This window comes from Podarcis muralis, chromosome 16, assembly GCF_964188315.1.
Source record: "Podarcis muralis chromosome 16, rPodMur119.hap1.1, whole genome shotgun sequence".
In the NCBI taxonomy this organism is placed as follows: Eukaryota; Metazoa; Chordata; class Lepidosauria; order Squamata; family Lacertidae; genus Podarcis; species Podarcis muralis.
Window position 1 is genome coordinate 5,280,825 of NC_135670.1, and position 25,910 is coordinate 5,306,734.

At 47.8% G+C, this 25,910-nt stretch overlaps 1 protein-coding gene across 2 annotated transcripts; it reads left to right on the top strand.

Moving 5' to 3' along the window:
* Positions 1-321: 321 nt before the first annotated feature.
* On the top strand, positions 322-25,732 carry LOC114586422 (COUP transcription factor 2-like). Of its 2 annotated transcripts, none has more exons than XM_028709853.2 (4): positions 322-757; positions 2,996-4,256; positions 13,614-14,141; positions 24,301-25,732. In XM_028709853.2, the coding sequence occupies exons 2-4, from the start codon at positions 3,908-3,910 to the stop codon at positions 24,573-24,575; spliced, it is 1,152 nt and encodes a 383-aa protein (XP_028565686.2). In that variant the 5' UTR covers positions 322-757; positions 2,996-3,907; the 3' UTR covers positions 24,576-25,732. The 2 variants fall into 2 exon arrangements, with proteins under 2 accessions (XP_028565686.2, XP_028565687.2); XM_028709854.2 differs by lacking the exon at positions 322-757 and adding an exon at positions 9,386-9,479 and having other exon boundaries at positions 4,190-4,256.
* Positions 25,733-25,910: the final 178 nt, after the last annotated feature.

Here is a 25,910-nt window from a genome sequence, read left to right on the forward strand (position 1 = left end):
ACAACAACAACAACAACAACAACAACAATAATAATAGAATGAATGAATAAAAATAAAGAAAGACGGAGAGGAAGCTGAGGCAAAGGGCACGGAACGCTAGGAACACGCTCTCCTTTTTAAAAACCATTCTCTGCTGGAGCCACGCCCCTCCTTCCACGCCCCAGCCAATGGCAGCGGCACCCCTTTCGCCGGAGCGCTACATTCGCTTCCTTATATGGAGCGCCGCGCCTTATAAGGCGCCGCCTCGTCGCCATGGCCACGTTGTCAATGGGTCTCTATCTCTCCGCGCCCCCCGCATCCCTCCCGCGGAGCACGTGACCCGAGGCAGCAGGAGAAGCGGCGGAGAAGCGAAATTGACAAGCGGAGACGTAGGAGCGACGCTGCTGCTGCTGCTGCCGCATCTCTCGGAAAAGAAAAGTTCCTCGCCCGCTCCGCTTGTCCCTAGGATTTTTTTTTCTAAAAAAGCCAGTTTTGACGGAAGCGGGGGAGGAAAAAAATAAAATAAAATTCCGAAGCATTGTCCGGCAGCTTGCGCGGGCGGGAGCTGCGCGCGGGCGCAACTTCAGGATCGGGGCCGCCGCGCTGCGCGCAAAAGAAGAAACTGCTGCTTTTTTGCACTGGAGGGAGAAGCGCAAGGAACAGCCTCGAGCCCCCTAGGCGGAATTTGCTTCAAAGAAAAGAAAAGGGGGGAAAAAGAGAAAACCATCAATTTCTTCTCCAGGATTCCGAAGGAGAATTAAAAGCGATTTTCGAGCAGGTCTGCGTACTACCCCTCCTTTTCCCTCTTCCTTTCCGATAAAGGAGATGCCCCCCCCCCGCTTTGGGGTATTATTATTATTATTAATAATAATAATATTATTATTAAACCATATTTTATTTTGGTGGTTTTGCTTGTGGTTAAGTCATTGCTGCTCACTCTGACAGATAGGAATTTGTTTTTGAATTTATTCGGGGGTGCAGTGGTAAGTCAAAGGAGCGCTGCCTGCTATTTTTTTTTGTCTCCCTGTTGGAGAAGAAAAGCGTTTCCTTATTTCTTGGGGTACTTTCCCCTTTTCAGGTAGCAAATGACACGAGGCAACATCGTGCTATAGGCACACCTACCTGTGAGTTTTACTCCCTCCTAAAGTAGCGAGCTCCTCCGCTGACTGCAGGGGCGCGCGCTTACTCCTGAGTAAACGGGTGAAGGTTTTTGGCGTGTCAGGAGCGAGTTATCCCCACCCTCTCCCGCAAAAGCAAGACAGGATAATAAGGACTCCCGAAAAAGAAAAATTAAAAAAGAAAGAACTTTCGTTGGGGGAAAATGTATGAGAGTTTGCAAAACCGGCAGAAACTTCACAAATTGATTTTTGCTCTCTTTAAAAAAACAACAAGACGATTTAAACAGTACAGATTTGATGTTAGTTGCTTGCAATAATGATGTCTAAGGATGGCTTTTGGTGTTCAGCTGAAAAACAAAAAACTTGCCCACGCATCTGTACTGGCATCACTTGCTAGGATTATTAATAATTATTTCTGTGGGATGAAATTATGGTAATTCAAAACGAGTTTAATGGTCCTAAATATTCTGTTATAATTAAAGAAATAATTATATGTAATTTCCGTAGCAGGATTTGACATCTGTTAAAAATATTACTAATGCTAATAAAGTTGCTTTAATTGTAATAGGGTGAAAGCTTAACACAATTGTGTATAGACAGTGGCATGGATATTTATTAAATATTGACTGTTGTTACTAATGACCGTTAATGTCTAGAGAACAAAACAGGATCTAATAATATTAGCAACAATAGTGTTATCAACAGTAATCACTAGTAATTTTATTAACAGCAATCTAATGCTGTTAATAATGATGTATCAATTACCATTACCTGTAAAAATAGCAACATATTAATAGGAATATATTGCTAATAATATACAGTATTGCTTTTAACAGTACTGCATTACTGATATTACAGATTTTGCAGGTAGCAATATCAATACAATTAGATGCCATTTCTTCCTGCGCAAAGCTTTTAAGAAATATTATTTATTATTCAATGGACATTCATTGTTATAGGGGGAAATGACATTTATTCATAAATATATTATTAGGAGGTGGTTGGAGATAATAAATTCTTCAGAGGGTTGGTACAATGAATATCATTTTAATTCCTGCTATGCTTGGAAAAAGACAAATTTTCTCCCCCCCCCAATACCTCATTGATCTGTAGATGATCTTCATCAGCTGTATTTAATACCTTGATCAGAGAGCAATAGGAGAATAAAGATATATACAGGGGTTCAGCGTTAAACCCACATGCTCCCTGATCCTAAAAATAGTTCACTGGAATAGATCCGTCTCATTCATGCAAGCTACTTTCTCTGTTGCTAGAGAAACTCTCTCTCCTTGAAAACTGAAATCCGAATGCCTGTTGATTTTGACCATAGAAAGGACAGAATGGGGAGGGAAACAGAGGCTAGATTGGAATCTTTGCCCTGGCTTAGATGGATTCAATTTGCCCACACCCTAACGGCAGAAGCACCCTAAAACCCCAGAGACAGGCATTTCTGGGGATGAAACATCCATCCCAGAGACAGTTTCGGATGAAGGCTCTCCCTCTCTTTCGGAAGCCCATCAAAATCTGATGGATCGTTTCTTTGGAGACACCACCATTTTTTAAAATAATATTTTTTTGGGGGAAGTACCAGGGAACTGACTTTGAACTACCTCTCAAAGACTTGTTTGTTGCATTTTTCTGTTCCTTTTGGGACACCGCTGCCTTAAAAGGCAGATGAACAGCCCCCGAAAGGCTGTCTTAAGATGTCGTATATTTTACACTCGATGGGAATGTGAACTTTAGACAACCGGGATGGGAGTTGTGTGGCTTCTGGTTTTTCCTTCGCCTTCCTTGCACAATGTTTGCTGAGCTCTCTTCTTAAAAATAAACTAACCTCTTGCACCTTTTCTCTCTCCCTGTCCTTCCTCTCCTTAAAAAAATAAAACCCCCATGCACAGATCTGTCAGGATTTGAATGCCTGCTAGCAGCTGCCGCCTCACTGGAAGAAGTTTTCTCTCTGGCTATGGGCACCCTTTTTGGAGTCGTTATAACCCTGTGTGCTTTCCATCCTCTGGCGACTGAAGACCCGAGATTCCTTCCCTTCTCTCTGCTGGGCTTCTGCCAAATCGAGGCATTGTGATCTTCTTTCTCCAGCGAAGAAGGCAGACCGCTTCAAGACCCACGGGGAGGAAAATGGAGAGAGGCGACTGCAATTTCTCCTCCCGGCACTGATTCTTACTAGTGGGGATTTTGGGATTCCCTCCTCTGCTTTTGGAAGAACGGAAGAAAACCTTCGTTTACAGTTGCCTGCTCGGACTTGTGGGGCGAGGAGTGGGGGGAGAAGCTGCCAAAGACGCCCCTCCTTTCATTCCTTATTCTTCTCCCTAACCACCCCCCCTTTGCAAAGCATGCAGTTGTTTGCTGTTCTGCTGGAAAGTAGATTTATAACCCCGCTTTCTTCAGGATCTGTTTCACCCTCTTCCTCCTCTCTACCTGCTTCCTCCTTCTCTCCCTCCTTCACGGCTGGTCCTTTCCACCTTCTCCTCCTTCCCAAACCTCAGCCGCTCACCCCCTGCCCTTCTCTATTCCTCTTCCCTCCTCCTCCTCCTTTCCTTCCTTCTCTCCCTCCTTTCTCCTCCTCTTGCCACACGTTCCCCAGCCTTCCTGCCCATCTCATCCTTTCCTTCTCTCCCTAGCCGTCATTCTCTTGCCCGTTGCTGCCCCTTCTTGACCTCCCAGCCTCTGCAGCCAGCCCCATAGCTCCTCCAACCAACCCCCCCTCTGCTAGATCTCTCTCTAACCCCCCTGCAATTCTCACCCCCTCCCACTCCCCTCCTTTCCTGCCCCTTCCTTACGACCCCTCTCCCAGGATGGCTCTGGTGGTGACCCCCTGGCAGGAAGAGCTTCCAGGCGTTCCTCCAGGGGTCCCGCCGCAGCTGCCAGCCCCAGCCCCCCAGGAGCCCAGCGGGGGCAGCAGCGGGGAGGGCAAGGCGTCGGCCTCGGCCGTGGACTGTCTGGTGTGCGGGGACAAGGCCAGCGGGAAGCACTACGGCCAGTTCACCTGCGAGGGCTGCAAGAGCTTCTTCAAGCGCTCCGTTCGCCGCAACCTCAGCTACACCTGCCGTGCCAGCCGCCAGTGCCCCGTCGACCAACACCACCGCAACCAGTGCCAGCACTGCCGCCTCACCAAGTGCCTCAAGGTTGGCATGCGCCGTGAAGGTGGGTTGCCTGGGGGGGGGGTGTCCCACACATCTCATCCTCCTCTCTCTCTCTCTCTCTCTCTCTGTTTTCTTGCAATCTCCCTTTCCTCCCTTCGCTCTCCAGAGGCCAGTCTTCCATTTCTTCTTCTTCCCCTGTTTTCCCCTGTTTGGATCTCTCTTGCTATTTCCTTTTTTTATTTTTTTAAAAGATATTTATTAAAGTTTTCAAAATGTTACAAAAAGAAAAAAGAAAAAATACAAAGTAAAAACAGTTAAAAACAATTCAATCTTTCCGTATCTTATCTTTCATTTGCTTGTTCCCCAGACCTCCTCACACCTCCCTTTTTTGTATTCCAGTTCAATTAGTTAATTCAGCAAATCCATTCCCTCTTTGTTTTTATCCTAATCTTTAATCTTAATATATTATAACTTTAGATTATCACCTGTTAACAATCCATTTTTGCACATCTTTATAACATTACTGCTAAAAACCACTTAACTTCAATCCAACATCATTCTAACATTCATTAATTTTGCAGTATTTCTGTAGATAGTCTTTAAATTTCTTCCAATCTTCTTCCACCGACTCTTCTCCCTGGTCTCGGATTCTGCCGGTCATCTCCGCCAATTCCATGTAGTCCATCACCTTCATCTGCCATTCTTCCAGGGTGGGTAGATCTTGCTATTTCCTTTTCTGGAAGTTGTGACATCCCTTTAATTGGTCTGCTCCTCCATGCTGCCTTAGGGCTCCTCCGGAGAGAGCAAGGGGAAGGAGCGTAGCTCAGTGGTCAGAGCAGCTGCTTGGCTTGCAGAAGGTCCCCGGTTTCATCCCCTCTGGCAGAGGCTCTCTTGCCCTCGAGAGCAACTGCCAGTCTGTGCCAAAAGCACTGAGTTTCTTGTGATCCTGGTTTTTCTTTTTCTGTGGATGTATTCTGCGAAATGTCATCGATGCATCAATAGTCTTATTATTTATGTATTCATATGTTACCTGCCCTTCAACCTAAGTTCCCAGGGTAGGTTCCACCAACTAAAACATAGTACAGTGGTACCTTGGGTTAAGAATTTAATTCGTTCTGGAGGTCCGTTCTTAACCTGAAACTGTTCTTAACCTGAAGCACCACTTTAGCTAATGGGGCCTCCTGCTGCTGCCACGCTGCCGGAGCACGATTTCTGTTCTCATCCTGAAGCAAAGTTCTTAACCCAAGGTACTATTTCTGGGTTAGTGGAGTCTGTAACCTGAAGCGTTTGTAACCCGAGGTACCACTGTATTGAAACGGCTAACAATCGCAAAAATAACGTGGGCCCTAAAAGGATGCGGCTTGAGTGTCAGAAGCACTTCATTCAGTTTATATATCCCACGCTTCCTCTCGAAGGAGCCCAGGGTGGAAAACCTATCAATCATGTAGGAAAGCATTTGAGAAGAGAAAGAACATAAGCAGAGCTCGCTGGATCAGGCCAGTGGCTCATGTAGTCCAGGATCCTGTTCTCACAGTGGCCGATCAGATGCCTCAATGGGAAACCTGCAAGCACAAGGTGCAACACACAAAAGCACCAGTGGCTCCTGTGGGAGGGAGTTCCGCAGTTTACCGATGCACTGTGTGAAAAAGTCTTCCCCTTTTCTCTGTCCAGGGATCTGAGGGTCGCCGGAAACAGTCTTCTTTCAACCCCCAAATGGCAACCTGGGTAAAGAGGGATGTTTTTAAAATCCCTCCTGAAAGTCAATTACGAGGCAGGCAGGCGCATCTCGCTCGGGAGGGCATTTCACAAATGGGGAGCCACCACCAAGGAGGCCCTGTCAACGCCAACCGGGCCTCCTTGGTGGTGGCACCCTTACTACCAAGGCCTCCTCTTCTGGTCTGAAATGCTTGATACTGGGAAAGGTGCTTTTTAAAAAGGCACTGGTGCCTTAGTGGCCAATGGTGCGTTAATGGCGGATAGATTTGTGCATAGAAACAGAATAATCTGTCTTATACGGAGTCCAAACATTGATCCATTTAGCTCATTATTGTCTCTGCTGACTGGAAGAGGCTTTCTGGGGTTTCAAGCAGGGATTAAATGTGGGATCTTCAGCATGCAAAGCAATCGCTCTACTCCTGAGCTGCTGTCATTCCATTAAAAAATAAGAAGCTAGTCCTCATGGTTCTGAATAGAGGATTGGTTGTAATTGGGAGCTGCCTTACACCAAGTCAGCCCCTTGGATCTATCTAGCTGTGTGTTGTCTACACTGGCTGGCAGCAGCTCTCCAGCAGTACCTGGGGATGGCAGGGATCGAACTCAGGACCTTGTGCACGCAGGGTCCTTGCTCTGCCACTGAGCTACGGCCTTTTCCTGAACCACCCACACATCATTCTGCTTTATTAGCTGCGTTCTGCAGTGCCTCCTCAATGTCCGTATATTATTGCCACCCAGAGGGGCAAACTGCGATTCTTGCATTGTAGGGGTTGGACTAGATGACCTTTGGGGGTGCCCCTCCAACTCTGCCATTCTATGAAAAGCAGGGCAAAGAATTAAATCAGGCCATTTGAGTTAAAGGCTGAGAAAACGATAAACTAAAATCGACAGATTTGCGCACCGGCTACTTCCACCCCTGCCCTGATTTTATTCACTTCTCCTCTCCAGGGGACCTGGTTTAATTTCAACTTATTTGTGGCATGAAAAGTGAGGAGGATTTCAGCAGGGAGTGCTGGGACTTGACTGGGAAGAAAGCAGAGATTCTGCTGCGAAACCTTTGCAGCGGCAAACTCTGTCGAAAGGGAAATGGCTGCCCTGCCACTGTCCTAAACCTTTCGGGACAGATAAAAGAAAGAGCTTTTTCACACAAGACGTAGCTAGCCTCTGGAACTCCCTCCCACATGAGGGCAGAGGCAGCCACCAAGGCTTGAAAAGAGGACTGGGCAAATTGATGGAGGGGAGAGGGCTATTTGTCACTAGCACTAGCCCCTGTCGGCTACCAGTCACTGCGGCTTTGCTCTGCCTCCAGGAAAGCTTCTGAAAGCCGATTGCTGCAAATCGCAAGCGTGGAGAGCACTGCTGTTGCACTCAGGCCCTCCCTTTGGGCTTCCAAAGAGGCATGTGGATGGTCACTGTGAAAACAGAAGCAGGACTAAAAGGCCTCCACTTGACCAGACCCAGGCACCGGGCTCTTCTGATGTCCTTACGGTTCAGAGGAAGTCTATTTACATCCCTAGTTTCTTACAGGTATTTGGCCTTGGTGAGGAGAGGATGTTGCACTAGACTGGACCCCTTTGGCCTGATCCAACGGGCTCCTATTGCATTCTTAAAAGTAAAGGTAAAGGGACCCCTGACCATTAGGTCCAGTTGTGGCCGACTCTGGGGTACCAGCACTCATCTCGCTTTATTGGCCGAGGGAGCCGGTGTACAGGTTCCGGGTCATGTGGCCAGCAGGACTAAGCTGCTTCTTGTGAACCAGAGCAGCGCACGGAAACGCCGTTTACCTTCCCACTGGAGTGGTACCTATTTATCTACTTCTACTTGCACTTTGACGTGCTTTCGAACTGCTAGGTTGGCAGGAGCAGGGACCGAGCAACGGGAGCTCACCCCGTCGCGGGGATTCGAACTGCTGACCTTCTGATCGGCAAGTCCTAGGCTCTGTGGTTTAACTCACAGCGCCACCCGCGTCCCATTGCATTCTTACGAGAGCACTATACAAAGTGCCTATGTGGGGACCCTAATTCTTCATCTTCCTTCCATCCCTCTTTTGCTTTCTCCGCCTCCCGTTTTCCTTTGTGACTCTCTCTTTTCTATCCTGTTTTCCGCCAGTTCCCCTTTTCTTCATTTCCCCCCAATTCCCTCCACACCTCCTCTTTGCTTTCTCTCCTCCTTTTCTCCCTTTCTTTGCCTTCCTCTTCCTCTGCAACCCTTTTACAAAGGCAACCACGTGCCCGTTGCTGAATCATCCTCCTCTCTGCTTCTGCAATTTCTTCCCTCGTTCCCCTTGATTCATGCCGTCTTTGTCTTCCCAAGAACCACCCAGGGTAGGACAGCATCTCCTCCTTTTCATCTTCGTCCTTCAAAATTATTCACCTTTCCCCTTTCCTTCTCTCTGTCCTTCCTCTGCGCTTCCTTCTTCTTTATTTTTTAGAATGCGCCACTTAAGATCCCATTTCTTCCCCTCCACATTTAAGCAGAGGGGCTCCTTTGCAAGACGATTGGACACATTAATGGCTGATAAGGCTACCAACAAGGGACGCGGGTGGCGCTGTGGGTTAAACCACAGAGCCTAGGACTTGCCGATCGGAAGGTCGGCGGTTCGAATCCCCGCGACGGGGTGAGCTCCCGTTGCTCAGTCCCTGCTCCTGCCAACCTAGCAGTTTGAAAGCATGTCAAAGTGCAAGTAGATAAATAGGTACCACTCTGGTGGGAAGGTAAACGGTGTTTCCGTGCGCTGCTCTGGTTCGCCAGAAGTGGCTTAGTCCTGCTGGCCACATGACCCGGAAGCTGTACGCTGGCTCCCTCGGCCAATAAGGTGAGATGAGCGCCGCAACCCCAGAGTCGGCCACGACTGGACCCAATGGTCAGGGGTCCCTTTACCTTTACCTTTAAGGCTACCAACATCTGCTGGCTGCAATGGCTATTTTCTGCCTCCACTGTTGGAAGCAGTAGCTGCTGAATAATAGCAGTTCCACGAAACCACAGGGGGGGGGGGAGTGCCATGGCATTTGGGTCTGGCTTGTGGGCATCTGCTTGGCTATTGTGGGAACATTTGCAGGATAAAAAGCTACAGGATTTCTGGGAAAGGTTTCAAGAAGTCCACAGATTAGAAAGGAAAGCAGTGCAGCTGCCTCAAAATAGTTGCAAGCCCCCAGCAGTGTTTTTTAAAAATCTTTTTTTTATTTTTTAATATATCTTTATTAATTTAAAATAAATGCATTTATGAAAAACAGATGTGCATATAAGTAAACAAACATACAATCAAACAAACAAATAACAGAAAAATCAAACAAACCACTACACTATTAGAAGATTAATATAATTATCATCATATATACTCCTGGTATTGAACACAATTATAAAATTAGTAGAAAAGAAATTTAAAACCGACTTCCAATTAATCTCACTGTCTATCCGTTTCTTCATACCGCACAGTTACTTGTATAATTTCTTTTTACCTCCTCCCTACAAATGTAGAAAACTATGGAGTAAAAGGAAACATCTTGGCAGAATTAGACTGAGCCCCCAGCAATGTTGAAAGCAGCACGGTGTCTGACCGCCCCAGTAGCAGGTAGAGCAACAACTAATCATGGCTCAGTGATTAAAAAAAAAATAAGTTGTCTGGAGGGGGCAAAGGATTCCTTGGAGGAGAGAGAATGCGGGAAGATTTGAGACAGTGTTTTCGGAGCTTGCTCACACAGCACAACCTGTGGAACTCCCTGCCACAAGAAGCAGGGACAGCGACCAACTTTGATGGCTTTAAAGGAGGGTTGGGCTGGTTCATGAAGAGGGCTATCAATGGCTGCTAGCGACGATGGCTGTGCTTCTGCGTCCACGGTCAGAGGCAGCAATTCTTCTGAATGCCAGTTGCTGCAGGAACTGCAGGAGACGAGAGGGCCTTTTGTGCTGAAGTCATGCTTGCGGGTTTCTGACAAGACGGGCCCTTGGCCTGATGCAGTAGGCTTGTTTGTGGGGCCAGAGCTGAGCGCCCTCTGATCTGCCGGCCCTGCCAATCATGCAGGAGGTGGGGAGGAAGTGGGGCAGGGTTCCCTTTGCCTTGACACAAGCTTTTTTTTTATAAAATCATTTTTATTGATTTTCCAATAAAAACATCCAATTAATATATCCAATCATAATACTCCAATTAAAATAAAAAACTAAAAAAGAGACCAAATTATAGTCCAAGTTATAATTATTAATTTCTCGGGGCTCCCCAGGGTCTGGATCTCTGAAGCAAATCTCCACATCTTAGTCCTGTTTCTCCTCGTTGTTTCCATATTTTCCACATCTCGAATTTGACGCTTCTTACTTAATTTTCAATTTTCTTTTTCACTGTGATTACTAACAACCCCAATGGCATGGTATTGCATCATACTATATACAAAGCAAACCAAATAATAATAATAATAATAATAATAATAATAAGTCAATTTATATCCTGCCTTTTTCCCGGACAGGGACTCAAGGCACCTTACAAATAAAATAAGAACTGCTAATTATTATTATTTTTTGAGGGGAGCAACCATTAAAAAACAATTAAACAATGTAATTATAATTACCTATCTGTCTATAAGATTCCTGTGTTGTACGGGGTTGGACTAGATGACCCCAGGAGGGTCCCTTCCAACTTTACAATTCTGTTAAAAACATACTGGCACTCTCCCTACCAGAGAGGAATGGCAAACTAAGCTGTTGCATCATGCTGAAATGGCAAAACTGACTGGAAAGCTCAGGAACCAAGAAGACAAGAACTTCAAGAAAGAATGGGGGGGGGGGATTATAATTTATTTAGGAGACCATTGTAAGCAGGTGAAAACATTAGCAGGGTTCTAATAATGCTTGTAATGGAACAAATATGATGGACAATATGGACAGGTACAAGATATTGTTGTTTAGTCGTGTCCGACTCTTCGTGACTCCATGAACCAGAGCAAACCAGCCACTCCTGTCTTCCACTGCCTCCCGCAGTTTGGTCAAACTCATTTTAGTAGCCTCTTCCTCTGTCGTCCCCTTCTCCTTGTGCCCTCCCTCTTTCCCAACATCAGGGTCTTTTCCAGGGAGTCTTCTCTTCTCATGAGGTGGTCAAAGTATTGGAGCTTCAGCTTCACAATCTGTCCTTCCAGTGAGCACTCAGGCCTGATTTCCTTCAGAATGGAGAGGTTTGATCTTCTTGGAGTCCATGGGACTCTCAAGAGTTTCCTCCAGCACCAGAATTCAAAAGCATCAATTCTTTGGCGATCAGCTTTCTTTATGGTCCAGCTCTCACTTCCATACATCACTACTGGGAAAACCATAGCTTTAACTATACGGTCCTTTGTCGGCAAGGTGATGTCTCTGCTTTTTAAGATGCTGTCTAGGTTTGTCGTCGCTTTTCTCCCAAGAAGCAGGCGTCTTTTAATTTCGTGGCTTATTATTATTATTAATTACCCAAAGCATCGCGGGGGTTCTACTAGATGACCACCCAGGATCCCTTCAAACTACTGGGAAAACCATAGCTTTAACTATACGGACCTTTGTTGGCAAGGTGATACAAAATATAGTCTGAAATAATACGCATTTGGAAATGTTGACAATAGATTCAGAGAAATGTGTATTTGGTATTGTTACAACTCTTCATTTGTCAAACCAAATAAAAACGATTAAAGAGACCACATACTGGCAATCACTACAGAAAAATAATAATAAGGAAACGAAATGGAAACATGTGCATCCTTCATTTCCCAAGCAGGCTTGGGTGTTGAGAATCTTAAGTCAGAAGTCCAGGAGATAAAATTCCCCCCTCCCCAGGACAACGTAGCAGCATATTGGTTTCACGAAATAAATGCTGAGACGCGAATCATGTGCTTTCTCCCTTCTTCCCCCGATAATATTTTATTTATTTTCCAACAATAACAGAAACAAAACAAACAACAATAAAAACCAAAACAAATTGACTTCCCCCCTAATCCCTTCCTTGGTTCCATTGTATATCAATGTACTAAAGGTAAAGGTAAAGGTACCCCTGCCCGTACGGGCCAGTCTTGACAGACTCTGGGGTTGTGCGCCCATCTCACTGAAGAGGCCGGGGGCCAGCGCTGTCCGGAGACACTTCCGGGTCACGTGGCCAGCGTGACATCGCTGATCTGGTGAGCCAGAGCCGCACACGGAAACGCCGTTTACCTTCCCGCTAGTAAACGGTCCCTATTTATCTACTTGCACCCGGGGGTGCTTTCGAACTGCTAGGTTGGCAGGCGCTGGGACCGAGCAACGGGAGCGCACCCAGCCGCGGGGATTCGAACCACCGACCTTTCGATCGGCAAGCCCTAGGCGCTGAGGCTTTTACCCACAGCGCCACCCGCGTCCCATCAATGTACTACATGCCCAATATAAAGTTTTAACCATTTGAATTTCTTATTGTCCATTCATAATAAAATTACAAGAATTCTCAAAACTCTGCCAATGTATTTAACCTGTGTACATTGCAATAAAGTCCTTCCATTCTTCCTTAAATTCCTTGTTGTCGCTTCCTCTTAATTTCATTGTCAACTTTGCCGTTTCAGCATATTCCGTTAATTTAACTTGCCAATCTTCTTTGGCCGCGACGCTTTCTTCTTTCCAATGTTGTGCTGTTTGTGCAGCCGTGGTTGCGTACATAAACAAATTCTTTTGTGATCTTGGTAAGTCCATTCCTGTAATACCTAACAGGAAATCTTCTGGGTTTTTTTAAGCAAAGGTTATTTTAAACACCTTCATTTCATTATAAATCATTTCCCAATAATTCTTAACAATTTTGCAATTCCACCATTTATGAAAAAATGTACCTTCACTTGTTTTACATTTCCAACGCTTGTTTTCTCCAGTTTTGTACATTTTTGCTAGTTTAACCAGAGTTAGATACCTGAAGGAGCGTCTCCACCCCCATCTTTCTGCCTGGACACTGAGGTCCATCTCTGAGGGCCTTCTGGTGGTTCCCTCCCTATGAGAAGCCATTTTACAGGGAACCAGGCAGAGGGCCTTCTCGGTAGTGGCACCCGCCCTGTGGAACGCCCTCCCACCAGATGTCAAAGAGAAAAACAACTACCAGACTTTTAGAAGACATCTGAAGGCAGCCCTGTTTAGGGAAGCTTTGACTGTTTAATAGACTATTGGATTTTAGTGTTCTGTTGGAAGCCGCCCAGAGTGGCTGGGGAAACCCAGCCAGATGGGCGGGGTATAAATAATAAATTATTATTATTATTACTTATTATCTATACATCTTTTTTTCTTTTTTATATACATTTTTATTATTTTTAACATATAAATTCCAACATTCATGCAACATAACTTCTCATCTTATGCAATATTTTTGCAATTCCGTCAACGCCTCTGATGATGTTCCGTTCTTTATCACTTATTATGCATTGCTTAATTACATATTACCTTTAATTATCCTTAACTAATAATTCTCCTCAATGTCTTTTTTTGGGGGCAGTATTTCAAATAATTCACCTTACAAAACTTCTTGCCAACCTACTAGCGTGATCTGTTCATCACAATTACTTTTCAAATAGTCCGTAAATTGACTCCAGCCTTCTGAGAATCTCTGGTCCCGCAGGTTTCGAATCCTTCCTGTTAGTTTATCTAATTCTGCATAGTCCATCCATTTCATCCTCCTTTCTGCTGCCATTGCACATAGAAGCAACCTATACATCATTTTTTCCTTCCCTCCCTTCTTGTCTCCCTCCAGCCGTGCAACGGGGGCGCATGGCTCCCGCGCAGCCCAGCCCGGGCCAGTACCCCTTCGCCAACGGAGACCCCTACAATTGCCACTCCTACCTGACGGGCTTCATCTCCCTCCTCCTCCGGGCAGAGCCCTACCCCACTTCCCGCTATGGGGCCCAGTGCCTGCAACCCAACAACATCATGGGCATCGAGAACATCTGCGAGCTGGCCGCCCGCCTCCTCTTCAGCGCCATCGAGTGGGCCAAGAACATCCCCTTCTTCCCGGACTTCCAGTTGGCCGACCAGGTCTGCCTTCTGCGCATGACCTGGAGCGAGCTCTTCGTCCTCAACGCCGCCCAGTGCTCCATGCCTCTCCACGTGGCTCCCCTCCTGGCCGCCGCCGGCCTCCACGCCTCGCCCATGTCCGCCGACCGCGTGGTGGCCTTCATGGACCACATCCGCGTCTTCCAGGAGCAGGTGGAGAAGCTGAAGGCTCTGCACGTCGACTCGGCCGAGTATTCCTGCCTGAAGGCCATCGTCCTCTTCACCCCAGGTGAGCATCATGCGCTGCCGGATCGGAGGAGGAGGAGAGGGCTATCGGTGGCCATGATGGCCATGCTCTGCCTCGCCATTTTATCATTCGGGGCAAGCCAGAGAAAGTCCTCCTTCATGCAGGGCATTGTTAAACTATGGAACTCAGTGCTGCAGGAGGCAGTGATCTCTGCTATTAAGTAGTGGGTGGACATAGCAAACGACACAGAGATTTCTCCAAATGCCATATTTTTTCACTCTATAAGACGCACCTGACCATAAGACGCACCAAGTTTTAGAGGAGGAGAACAAGAAAAAAAAAATCCCTCTTGCTGTTCTGGCTTCTGGGATAGCTGCGCAGCCTGCATTCGCTCCGTAAGACGCACACACATTTCCCCTTACTTTTTAGGAGGGAAAAATTGTGTCCTATAGAGTGAAAAATACGGTAGTTCTTACTTATAAAGCTGGAACTGAACAGCAAACAGCTCAGCCAGCCTGCTTTTAGAGGCAGCCGGCTGTCAACATCGTAACAACAACAGCCCAGGGTTTCCCGCCTAAATTAACTTACGTGGACCTGAGTGAAAACTATACAGTGGTACCTCAGGTTAAGAACTTAATTCGTTCCGAAGGTCCGTTCTTAACATGAAACTGTTCTTAACCTAAAGCACCACTTTAGCTAATGGGGCCTCCCGCTGCCGCCACGCGATTTCTGTTCTCATCCTGAAGCAAAGTTCTTAACCCGAGGTACTATTTCTGGGTTAGCGGAGTCTGTAACCTGAAGCGGCTGTAACCTGAAGCGTCTGTAACCCGAGGTACCACTGTATACACAATACCCCTGGTGGCCAGGGTGAGAACTTCAATACATAACATCTGCCATCTTGGATGTCTGGAACAGAAGGCTGTCGTTGGTTAATGGCTGTGCTCTGCCTCCACAGTCAAGAGGAAGTGATGCTTCCGAATACCCAGTTGTTGGAAACTGCAGCAGGAGAGAGGGCTCTCCTGCCCGGATCCTGCCTGTGGGTTTGCCATGATGGCGGGGGCACTTTGCTGGCCATGGTGAGAACAGGATGCGGGGCTCTTCTGATCGTGTTGGATCTGATTGTGCAATTAATTCGAGGGCGGCTGCAATTCTGAATGGCTTCAGGAACACGTTCCTTTCCTGGTGAGCGGTTGTTAGGGGAGATCAGGGGAACGCTACCACTGAGAAGGCCCTCTGCCTGGTTCCCTGTAGCTTCGCTTCTCGCAGGGAGGGAACAGCCAGAAGGCACTTGGCGCTGGACCTCAGTGTCTGGGTAGAATGATGGGGGTGGAGATGCTCCTTCAGGTCTACTGGGCCGAAGCCGTTTAGGGCTTTCAAGGTCAGCACGAACACTTCAAATTGTGCCCGGAAATGTCCTGGGAGCCAATGTAGGTCTTGCAGAACCTGTGTTAGGTGGTCTCGGTGGCCGCTCCCAGTCCCCAGTCTAGCTGCCATATTCTGTCCCAGGATGATCTATGAGAAAGTCTTCCTCCCTCTGTTGATTGTATGAAGGTTGCAGAAAGGCATGGGGGAAGCTGAAGAACGGCTAAGGGAGCTGGGCATGTTTAGCCTGGAGAAGAGGAGGTTAAGGGGTCATATGATAGCCATGTTCAAATATATAAAAGGATGTCATATAGAGGAGGGAGAAAGGTTGTTTTCTGCTGCTCCAGAGAAGCGGACACGGAGCAATGGATCCAAACTACAAGAAAGAAGATTCCACCTAAACATTAGGAAGAACTTCCTGACAGTAAGAGCTGTTTGACAGTGGAATTTGCTGCCAAGGAGTGTGGTGGAGTCTCCTTCTTTGGAGGTCTTTAAGCAGAGGCTTGACAACCATATGTCAGGAGTGCTCTGATGGTGTTTCCTGCTTGGCAGGGGGTTGGACTCGATGGCCCTTGTGGTCTCTTCCAACTCTATGATTCTATGATTCTAAGCTCCTCAAGAGATTCAAGCAAGGAGCCAGAACAAGTTACCAGCCAAGGTGGGCTGGCTATCCTGGTGTCGGTGGGCCAATTTCTGGCCCACTGGATGGAGAAAGCTTGCTTTTGCTAGCAAGCAGAGTTTGGGGTGGTCACCTGCCTACATCTGCGTTGGAGGGAGGTCAGACAAGATGACCCCTGGGACACTAATGAACACCTGCATGCCTGAAAAAGCCAACATGGTCTGGAGTGATTCTGTGTTATGCCAGCAGAGGGTGGAGGAGTGACTCCCTCTCGCCTCCTGCTGGAGGGAAACAGAAGCGACTTGCCCCTTTGGGAAGAATAGGAGAGCACGATCCATTTCTGAACTAAAGGACCTGCCACCCACAACCACCAGTCTGCTGCTGTGAAACAGGCCAAGAGGCCAATCAGACCTGGAGGATCAACCCCCCTGGAAACTACCATTAATCCAGAACACGGCAGCTAGACTGGTGACTGGGGGCGGCCGCTGAGACCACATAACACCGGTCTTGAAAGACCTACATTGGCTCCCAGTACGTTTCCGGGCACAATTCAAAGTGTTGGTGCTGACCTTGAAAGCCCTAAACGGCCTCGGTCCAGTATACCTGAAGGAGCGTCTCCACCCCCATCGTTCTGCCCGGACACTGAGGTCCAGCTCTGAGGGCCTTCTGGCGGTTCCCTCACTGCGAGAAGCCAAGTTACAGGGAACCAGGCAGAGGGCCTACTCGGTGGTGGCGCCCACCCTATGGAACGCCCTCCCATCAGATGTCAAGGGGATAAACAACTACAGTGGTACCTCGGGTTAAGTACTTAATTCGTTCCGGAGGTCCATTCTTAACCTGAAACTGTTCTTAACCTGAAGCACCACTTTAGCTACTGGGGCCTCCTGCCGCCGCTGTGCCGCGGGAGCATGATTTCTGTTCTCATCCTAAAGCAAAGTTCTTAACCCGAGGTAGTATTTTGGATTTGGATTTGATATCCCGCTTTATCTGGGTTAGTGGAGTCTGTAACGTGAAGCGTATGTAACCCAAGGTACCACTGTATCTGACTTTTAGAAGACATCTGAAGGCAGCCCTGTTTAGGGAAGCTTTGAATGTTTGATGTTTTATCATGTTTTTAATATTCTGTTGGGAGCCACCCAGAGTGGCTGGGGAAACCCATCTGGATAGGCAGGGTATTAATAGTAGTAGTAGTAGTAGTAGTAGTAATAATAATAATAATAATAATATTAATAATAATAATAATAATGTATATCCCTCAAACCCAGTGTTGTCCATACTGACTCTCCGTGAGTTCAGGCCAGGAGCTTCCCTAGAGATGCTGCTGGGCGTGTGTGTGTTAACCTGGGACCTTCTGCATGCCAAGCAGGTGCTGCACCTGTGAGCTGTGACCCTCCCCTTCACCTTTCTCCTGGCACCGCTACCTAGAGCTGGCCTCTGCAGAAGCAGAGCTTAATAAACTGCATGCATGTCAAGGAGAAAGGGGATAGAGAAGAGTTTTTCTCCCTCTCCCATAGTTCTAGAAGCCGTGCAACGAAGCTGAACGTTGGAAGATTCGGGGGAGAGAGAAGAAAGCGCTTCTTTGCAATGCACATAGTTAAACTCCCTCCTGCAGGAAGCAGCGATGGGCAAAAGCCTAGGTGGCTTTAAAAGCGAATGACACAAATTCATGGAGCAGGAGAGTGCTATTGAGGGCTACTATCTGTTGATGGATGGCCATCCTGACTCGGCGCCAGACACACTGACCAGATGTTTGGAAGCTGTGGCTGGATGGTTACGTGGGAGCCGGTTGAAGCTAAATCCTTCGAAGACAGAGGTCCTGTGGCTGGGACGGGACGATATGGGATTGGGGGTGCAACTCCCATCTCTTGCGGTGGCGCACTTAGCGCCAGCACCGTCCGTTAAGTGTTTGGGTGTAATCTTCGACACCTCCCTTTCCATGGAGGCGCAGATTGCAGCTATAACAAAGGCGGCATTTTTCCATCTCCGCCAAGCTAAGCAGTTGGCTCCTTACCTCTCTCGCCCTGACCTAGCCACTGTGATCCACGCGACGGTCACCTCCAGACTGGATTATTGTAAATCGCTCTACGTGGGGCTGCCCTTGAGATTGACCCAGAAACTCCAGCGGGTGCAGAATGCCATGGCAAGGCTCCTTACGGGGTCCTCACTGCGAGATCACATTCACCTGATGCTATACCAGCTGCACTGGCTCCCAGTGGATTACAGGATCAGGTTTAAGGTGCTGGTTTTAACCTTTAAAGCCCTATACGGCCTAGGACCCTCATACCTACGGGACTGCCTCTCCTGGTATGTCCCACAGAGGAACTTAAGATCTTCAAACAAAAGCATCTTGGAGGTCCCAGGCTACAGAGAGGTTATGTTAGGCTGGCCTCAACCAGAGCCAGGGCTTTTTCGGCTGTGGCCCCGATCTGGTGGAACGCTCCATCACAAGACTAGGGCCCTGCGGGACTTGACATCTTTCCGCAGGGCCTGCAAGACAGAGCTGTTCCTCCAGGCCTTTGGCCAGGGCACAGCCTGACTCCCTCTTTTAGTAATCTTTATAGAACTCTACCCCAATGGTTGCCATCAATTTGATTTGAATTGATTTTATAATGAAATGATTTTAGAATGTTGTATTATTTTATTGTTGTTAGCCGCCCTGAGTCCGGCTTCGGCTGGGGATGGCGGGATATAAATAAAATTATTATTATTATTATTATTATTATTATTATTATTATTATTATTATTGGCCATGTTGTCTATGCTCTGCCTGCACAGTCGGAAACTGCAGGAGAAGAGATTTGCTCTTGTGCTCAAATCCTGCTTCTGAGATTCCCATTGGGGCATCTGGGTGGCCGCTGGGAGAACAGGAGTCTGGGCTAGAAGGATCCAGCAGAGCCTTCTTACGTTTCTATCTGCCCTCTGAGCATGTGGGTTTTTTTTGCATTCTGTTTCAACCATGTACATGGCTTTGACATATTGTCTTGTGAAGCGGTCTATAAACTTGTTGAATCTCAATGATTCAACAACCTCCTCGATTCCGCCCTGCCATCGATCAGTGCCGGCTATTTTCTTGAAGGCATCAGGTAGCTGAGCTTGCGATGGCAGGGAGTGTGTGTGTGGTTTTTGCTTGCGTCTTAAGTGATCTCGCCTTGCCAAAATGTACGTTGGTTTCTGAAATCGCCTATCGCTATCGCAAGATAGAAACTGTTGGAAGTTTGGGCACACAGCCTTTGCACAGAGCTAAGATAGTGAGAGGGACGCGGGTGGCACTGTGGGTTAAACCACAGAGCCTAGGACTTGCCGATCAGAAGGTCGGCGGTTCGAATCCCCGTGACGGGGTGAGCTCCGTTGCTCGGTGCCAGCTCCTGCCAACCTAGCAGTTCAGAAGCATGTCAAAGTGCAAGTAGATAAATAGGTCTGGCGGGAAGGTAAACGGTGTTTCCATGTGCTGCTCTGGTTCGCCAGAAGCGGCTTAGTCATGCTGGCCGCATGACCCAGAAGCTGAACACCAGCTTCCTCGGCCAATAAAGCGAGATGAGCGCCGCAACCCCAGAGTCGGCCACGACTGGACCCAGGGGTCCCTTTAAGAGAGTGAGGGACCTCTGTACCCCCAGACTGTACCTTTAACCTTACAAACTTGCAACCTTAGCAAGAATAGGTTGGAACAGAACCTGTATCTCACGTCCCCATGTCTGCTCTGGTCATCTAGCATTTGCTAGGGGGCGAGTTCACAAAGGTGCTGGAGAAACTTTTTGCTTTGATGCCCGGAGTAATGCGCCACGACTGGCAGATAAACAGCCCGCCTCTCTGTGTGTTTTTTTTTAATTAACCAAATCTAGCTGCCCCCCTTTCTCTCCCCACACGCACACACCCTGGTGCTCCTTTCATCCCTTTGGTGGCCCGCGACAGCATAGCCAGAGTAAGCGTTTTCAAGTCCCAGCTATTGACGCCGGCGACGGGCGGCCCATTCTCCCCACGCAGCTAAATGTCTGTTGCGTTAGCCATGCCGCGTTAGAAAAAAGCGGCGGCTGTGAATGGATTCGCGGTGAGGTCCCTTTTGGGGGCCTCTGTCAATAGCGGCGGCGTTCGTGGCCTGAATAGCCACGGCGCTCATTTGAGGGGCTCTGAATGGAGCTGTTTTGTGGCTCCCGCAACGGGGGAGAGGGATGAACTCAGCTTGAAGGTTTCATTCAAGCTGGGAAACGGCAGCCCTTGGAGACGTATTTCACTGGAGTGCTGGGGGGGCGGGCGAATGCTTCTCAACAGGCATGGGGGGGGGAACACAACAACCCTCAAATGTATATTCTCTTAATTGAATCCTGGAATTATGCTCTGTGGATTTTTTTTTTTTTGGGGGGGGGGAGGTGATGTAATAAATAAATAAATAAATAAATAAATAAATAAATAAATAAATAAATAATATCCCGCCCTCCCCAGCCGAAGCTGGGCTCAGAGCGGCTAACAACAGGAAAATAATACAGCGTTCTAAAATCGTAAGGTTCTCCGTGGGACATACCAGGAGAGGCGGTCCCGTAGGTACGAGGGTCCTAGGCCGTATAGGGCTTTGAAGGTTAAAACCAGCACCTTAAACCTGACCCTGTACTCCACCGGGAGCCAGTGCAGCTGGTAGAGCACTGCGTGAATGTGATCCCACAGTGAGGACCCCATAAGGAGTCTTGCCGTGGCATTCTGCACCCGCTGGAGTTTCTGGGTCAGTCTGAAGGGCAGCCCCACGTAGAGTGAGTTACAATTCTAAAATTAATTCATTATAAAATCAGTTCAAATCAAATGGATGGCAACCATTGGGCTAGAGTTCTATGAAGATTACTAAAAGAGGGAGTCAGGCTGTGCCCTGGCCAAAGGCCTGGAGGAACAGCTCTGTCTTGCAGGCCCTGTGGAAAGATGTCAAGTCCCGCAGGGCCCTAGTCTCTTGTGACGGAGCGTTCCGCCAGATCGGAGCCACAGCTGAAAAAGCCCTGGCTCAAGTTGAGGCCAGCCTAACCTCCCTGTGGCCCGGGACTTCCAAGATGTTTTTGTTTGAAGACCGTAAGGTCCTCCGTGGGACATACCAGGAGAGGCTGTCCCGTAGGTACGAGGGTCCTAGGCCATATAGGGCTTTGAAGGTTAAAACCAGCACCTTAAACCTGACCCTGTACTCCACCGGGAGCCAGTGCAGCTGGTATAGCACCGGGTGAATGTGATCTCGCAGCGAGGATCCCATAAGGAGTCTTGCTGTGGCATTCTGCACCCGCTGGAGTTTCTGGGTCAGTCTCAAGGGCAGCCCCACGTAGAGCGAGTTACAATAATCCAGTCTGGAGGTGACCGTTGCATGGATCACAGTGGCTAGGTCAGGGTGAGAGAGTAAAATGACTGAATTTGGTATAGTGATGCTCATTTCAAGAATCACCTAAGACTGAAGAAAGGAAGAAGACCCTCACTCTAGCATCCTGTTCTCACTGAGACCAATACCTCACAAACAGGATTTGAGCACAAGAGAATTCTCTTCTTTTCTGTGTTTTTTGGCAACTGGAATTTAGAAACATTGCTGTCTCTGACCACAGAGGCAGTGCGCAGCCATCGTGGCTACCCATCAGTGGCACTCATGAATACAACATTTATTATGGTCAGAGACCAGCTTGAGAAACAAAATGGAACTACAATCCCGATATATACAACAATGGATTTTCAGTTTAAAATTGCAATAGGCATAGTAAAGGAGGTAAAGGTACCCCTGACCATTAGGTCCAGTCGTGGCTGACTTTGGGGTTGCGGCGCTCATCTCGCTTTAGTGGCTGAGGGAGCCGGCGTACATCTTCCGGGTCGTGTGGCCAGCATGACTAAGCCGCTTCTGGCGAACCAGAGCAGTGCACGGAAACGCCGTTTAGCTTCCCGCAGGAGCGGGACCTATTTATCTACTTGCACTTTGACGTGCTTTCGAACTGCTAGGTTGGCAGGAGCAGGGACCGAGCAACAGGAGCTCACCCCGTCGCGGGGATTCGAACCGCCGACCTTCTGATCGGCAAGTCCTGGGCTCTGTGGTTTAACCCACAGCGCCACCCCCGTCCCCTGTAGGGGACATATAGGCTTTTAAACACAGATAGGCATATAAACACATAAAAACTTTAAAACAGACTACCTTAGAGAAATGACCCAAAGTCGCCTGTGGATCCGGGTTTGGGAATTTCCAAACTAGATTGAATCGGGCGATGGTCTGCGCCTACAGATCTGTGCGCAGAATCTGACGGCCATCCGGGTCGTCTTGTGGTCTTTGCTTAATAGGAGAAGATCGAATTTTTGCTTTGCCGGGAGGTCAGCAAGCCACACCAGCAGCTGGTTGAAGGTTTCTCTACGTTGCCTCATTGTAAAAGGGACATCTAAAAAATATGTGTTCAGGGCTTCCTATATCCCCCAAAGGACAGGCACAAATTCTCTGGTTAAATGGGACTTTTTTAAAGGACCCTTCCAAGACTGGCGAGGGCAGAGCCGAGCTTTCTGGCAAGTGTAAAAAAGCCCTTCTTGCATTTTTGGATACAAGAAAAAAGAGATATGCTGCTGCTGGTTCCCCCAACCGCTCTGGGCATCTTCCAACATATATAAAAACATAATAAAACTTGAACCATTTTAAAAAACCCTTCCCTATACAGGGGTGTCTTCTGATGTCTTCTGAAGGTTGTAAAGTTACTATATTGGCCCGAAAATAAGCCACACTCCCCCAAATTCTGACTGTGAAAAGTTAAAGTGCGGCTTAGATTTGCGACCTTACAAAACTGGCTTTTACGATATCGCTGCGGTAAAATGGAACGGGTGCGAATGCCTACGAAGTTTTAAAGGTACGGCTTATATTCGGGTGTGGCTTGTATTCGAGCCAATAAGGTACTTTTCTCCCTGGCTCGGGGGTGGGTGGGTCGCATAACTCCATACCCTCCAACTTTTCTCCAGTGAAAATAAGGAAAAGTGGGATGTTCCGGGATCAGATCAGAAACCGGGACGGCTTCTGTAAATCCGGGACTGTGCCTGGAAAATAGGGACACTTGGGCTGTGTCCAGGCTGGAGGAACTGGAGTTTTGGTTGTGCTGTGGCCCAGGTGTGGGCTTCGGCTTGGGCATATGTTTGGCCGCTGTGAGAATAGGATGCTGGCTTAGCGGATGGTGACTTTTACCACATATGGTGGACTCATGATAAAGTTAAGAATTTTGGGGAGTTGATTTACAATGAACTCAATAAAATATTTAAATACACTTTCCCAAAAACCCCAGAAGCCTTTTTGTTGGGTTTGATGGGTAAGGAAATTAAGAAAGTGGACCAAAGACTTTTTATGTATGCCACAGCAGCGGCAAGAAACATGCTTGCCCCAGACTGGAAATTGCAAGAAGTTCCTACCATTGCGGAGTGGCAGACAAAAATGATGAGCTACGTGGAGTTAGCCAAACTGACGGGAAGAATTCGGGACCAGGACGATCAGAGGTTTCAAGAAAATTGGAGTAAATCTATAGTGTATATAAAGGATAAGTGCAAAACTTTTAAAACACTGGCAGGACTGAAATAGCTTACAATGTACCACAGATATAAGGTTTATAAATAGAATTCGTGATAAAAGAAAATAAGGGATACTTGCTGAAGGGATGGAGGGAAGTCGCAAGCTCGGCAGAGCTAATAGTATCTATGTGATTTATTGTAAAGGTAAAGGGACCCCTGACCATTAGGTCCAGTCGTGGCCGACTCTGGGCTCATCTCGCTTTACTGGCCGAGGGAGCCGGCATACAGCTTCCGGGTCATGTGGCCAGCATGACTAAGCCGCTTCTGGCGAACCAGAGCAGTGCACGGAAACGCCATTTACCTTCCTGCTGGAGCGGTACCTATTTATCTACTTGCACTTTTGACGTGCTTTCAAAGTCCTAGGTGGGCAGGAGCAGGGACCCAGCAACGGGAGCTCACCCTGTCACGGGGATTCGAACCGCCGACCTTCTGATCGGCAAGTCCTAGGCTCTGTGGTTTAACCCACAGCGCCACCCACGTCCCTGTGATTTATTGTATTGTACTGTAAAAGTATGTATGAGGACTGTAACAGTATGTATAAGGAAAATAATAAAAAATCATATACAAAAGAAGAGAATAGGATGTGGCCTAGATAGGATCTTCTCTAGCCAGATCCAGCAGCTGGGCTCTCACGCCGATCAGTTGATCTCCCGTGCGAACCTTCTTTCCTTCTCCCCCTTGCAGATGCTGTGGGGCTGACGGACTTGTGCCATGTGGAGAACGTCCAGGAGAAGTCCCAGTGTGCCTTGGAAGAGTACGTCCGGAACCAGTACCCCAACCAGCCCAGCCGATTTGGGCGCCTCCTCCTCCGCCTCCCCTCTCTGCGCATCGTCTCTGCCCCTGTCATCGAGCAGCTCTTCTTTGTGCGCCTGGTAGGCAAGACCCCCATCGAGACGCTGATTCGAGACATGCTCCTTTCCGGGTCCAGCTTCAACTGGCCCTACATCTCCATGCAGTGAAAGCAGCCGGGGGTTGGAGGCCGTGACTGTTGCCTTTGCCCCCAAAACTGGGCGATGGGGGCCTTGTTGGTGCGCAGACAGCGGTGGGCTGTCGCTCAGGGAGACAGAGCGTCTCACCTGTGCTCCCTCCAAAATGGCGGCCCTCGAGACAACCAGGAAATGACATCAAGGAGGTGGAGCTTGAGGGCGCTTTCCCGGTTCCTTCTAATCCCAAGGGGGGTGGGAGTGACTTTGGAAAAGCCTGCCCTTCCATATTTATATCGCAGACAAAACAAAATGGCAGCCGTATTCTTAAAATGAGCTTGATCCTTGGATGGTTATTTTTAAAAATAGGCTTTGTCTACAAGAATGTCCTTGCCCCTCAAGGAATTGTACTGGACATTATGGATCGAGAACCTGAGATCTTTCGTTGTCCCACGTCTAAGAGATTTCTATAGCTTCGTTGGTGGGTCTCCCTTGGGCCCACCTTCTCAACTGGTGAATGTTTTGTTGACAGCGTGTTGGCGACTAGAGGCCAAGGTGAACAGCCCGCCTAGGAGAAGGTTTGCAGTGGATTGCGATGCAGACTTGGCGACGCGCAAAAACACGTGTGGCTTGCTGAGCGTCAGTCGTGCAATGGCACCTCAAACAATCTTTCACCTTCCCTTTTGCGTTTGTGCATAAATGTGTAACGAGGGAGAAAAGGGCTGGGGCAATTGGGAAAAAAAGACTTGCCTCTTCAGACCGATCAAAAAGAAAAGACTTGCCTCCTCAGCCTACTTTTCTTTTCTTTTTATAACAAGGACTTTCTTCTTCAGGCCAATATGTGTGAAAGTGTCCTTTACAATATTGCAAAAAGCCTGCATATCTTCCAAGATTCCTTCCCCATGGGCCTTTACAGCCTAGGGAACTGTCTACAATCTATGATGTTTGGGAGTGATGGTGGATATCATACCCTAGACATGAACTGAAGCGGAAGAGATACAGAAAAAAACAAACAAACCCAGAATTGGAGTCGGGGGCAGTTGATTCCATTCATGTGCAAAAAAGAGGAGATAGACAGGGGCGAGACTTCTTCTTTTTTAATCTAAAGGAGGGGCAAAATGATTTGGAATGTCTCTTACCTGGAGGGGGAAACATGCTATTTATAAAATAAAATAAACTCAGATTATATCCTACCCCCGTTGCCCAGCTAAATGTACTTACATACACTTCAACACCCATAATTTTTTTAATTTCGGATGGTTTCTTTGTAAGCGCAGCGGCGGAAGATCTCATCTTATGGATTGTGGGTTCCTTTCTTGGATGCAGGGGTTGAGGGGAGACGATGGAAAAGAAAAAAGGAAAAATGCAGCA

Coding starts and splice junctions, on each gene's coding strand:
- LOC114586422 (XM_028709853.2), top strand. CDS start 3,908: ATGGCTCTGGTGGTGACCCCCTGGCAGGAAGAGCTTCCAGGCGTTCCT. Junction 4,257..13,613: donor GGTTGGCATGCGCCGTGAAG/GTGGGTTGCCTG, acceptor GTCTCCCTCCAG/CCGTGCAACGGGGGCGCATG. Junction 14,142..24,300: donor CATCGTCCTCTTCACCCCAG/GTGAGCATCATG, acceptor TCCCCCTTGCAG/ATGCTGTGGGGCTGACGGAC.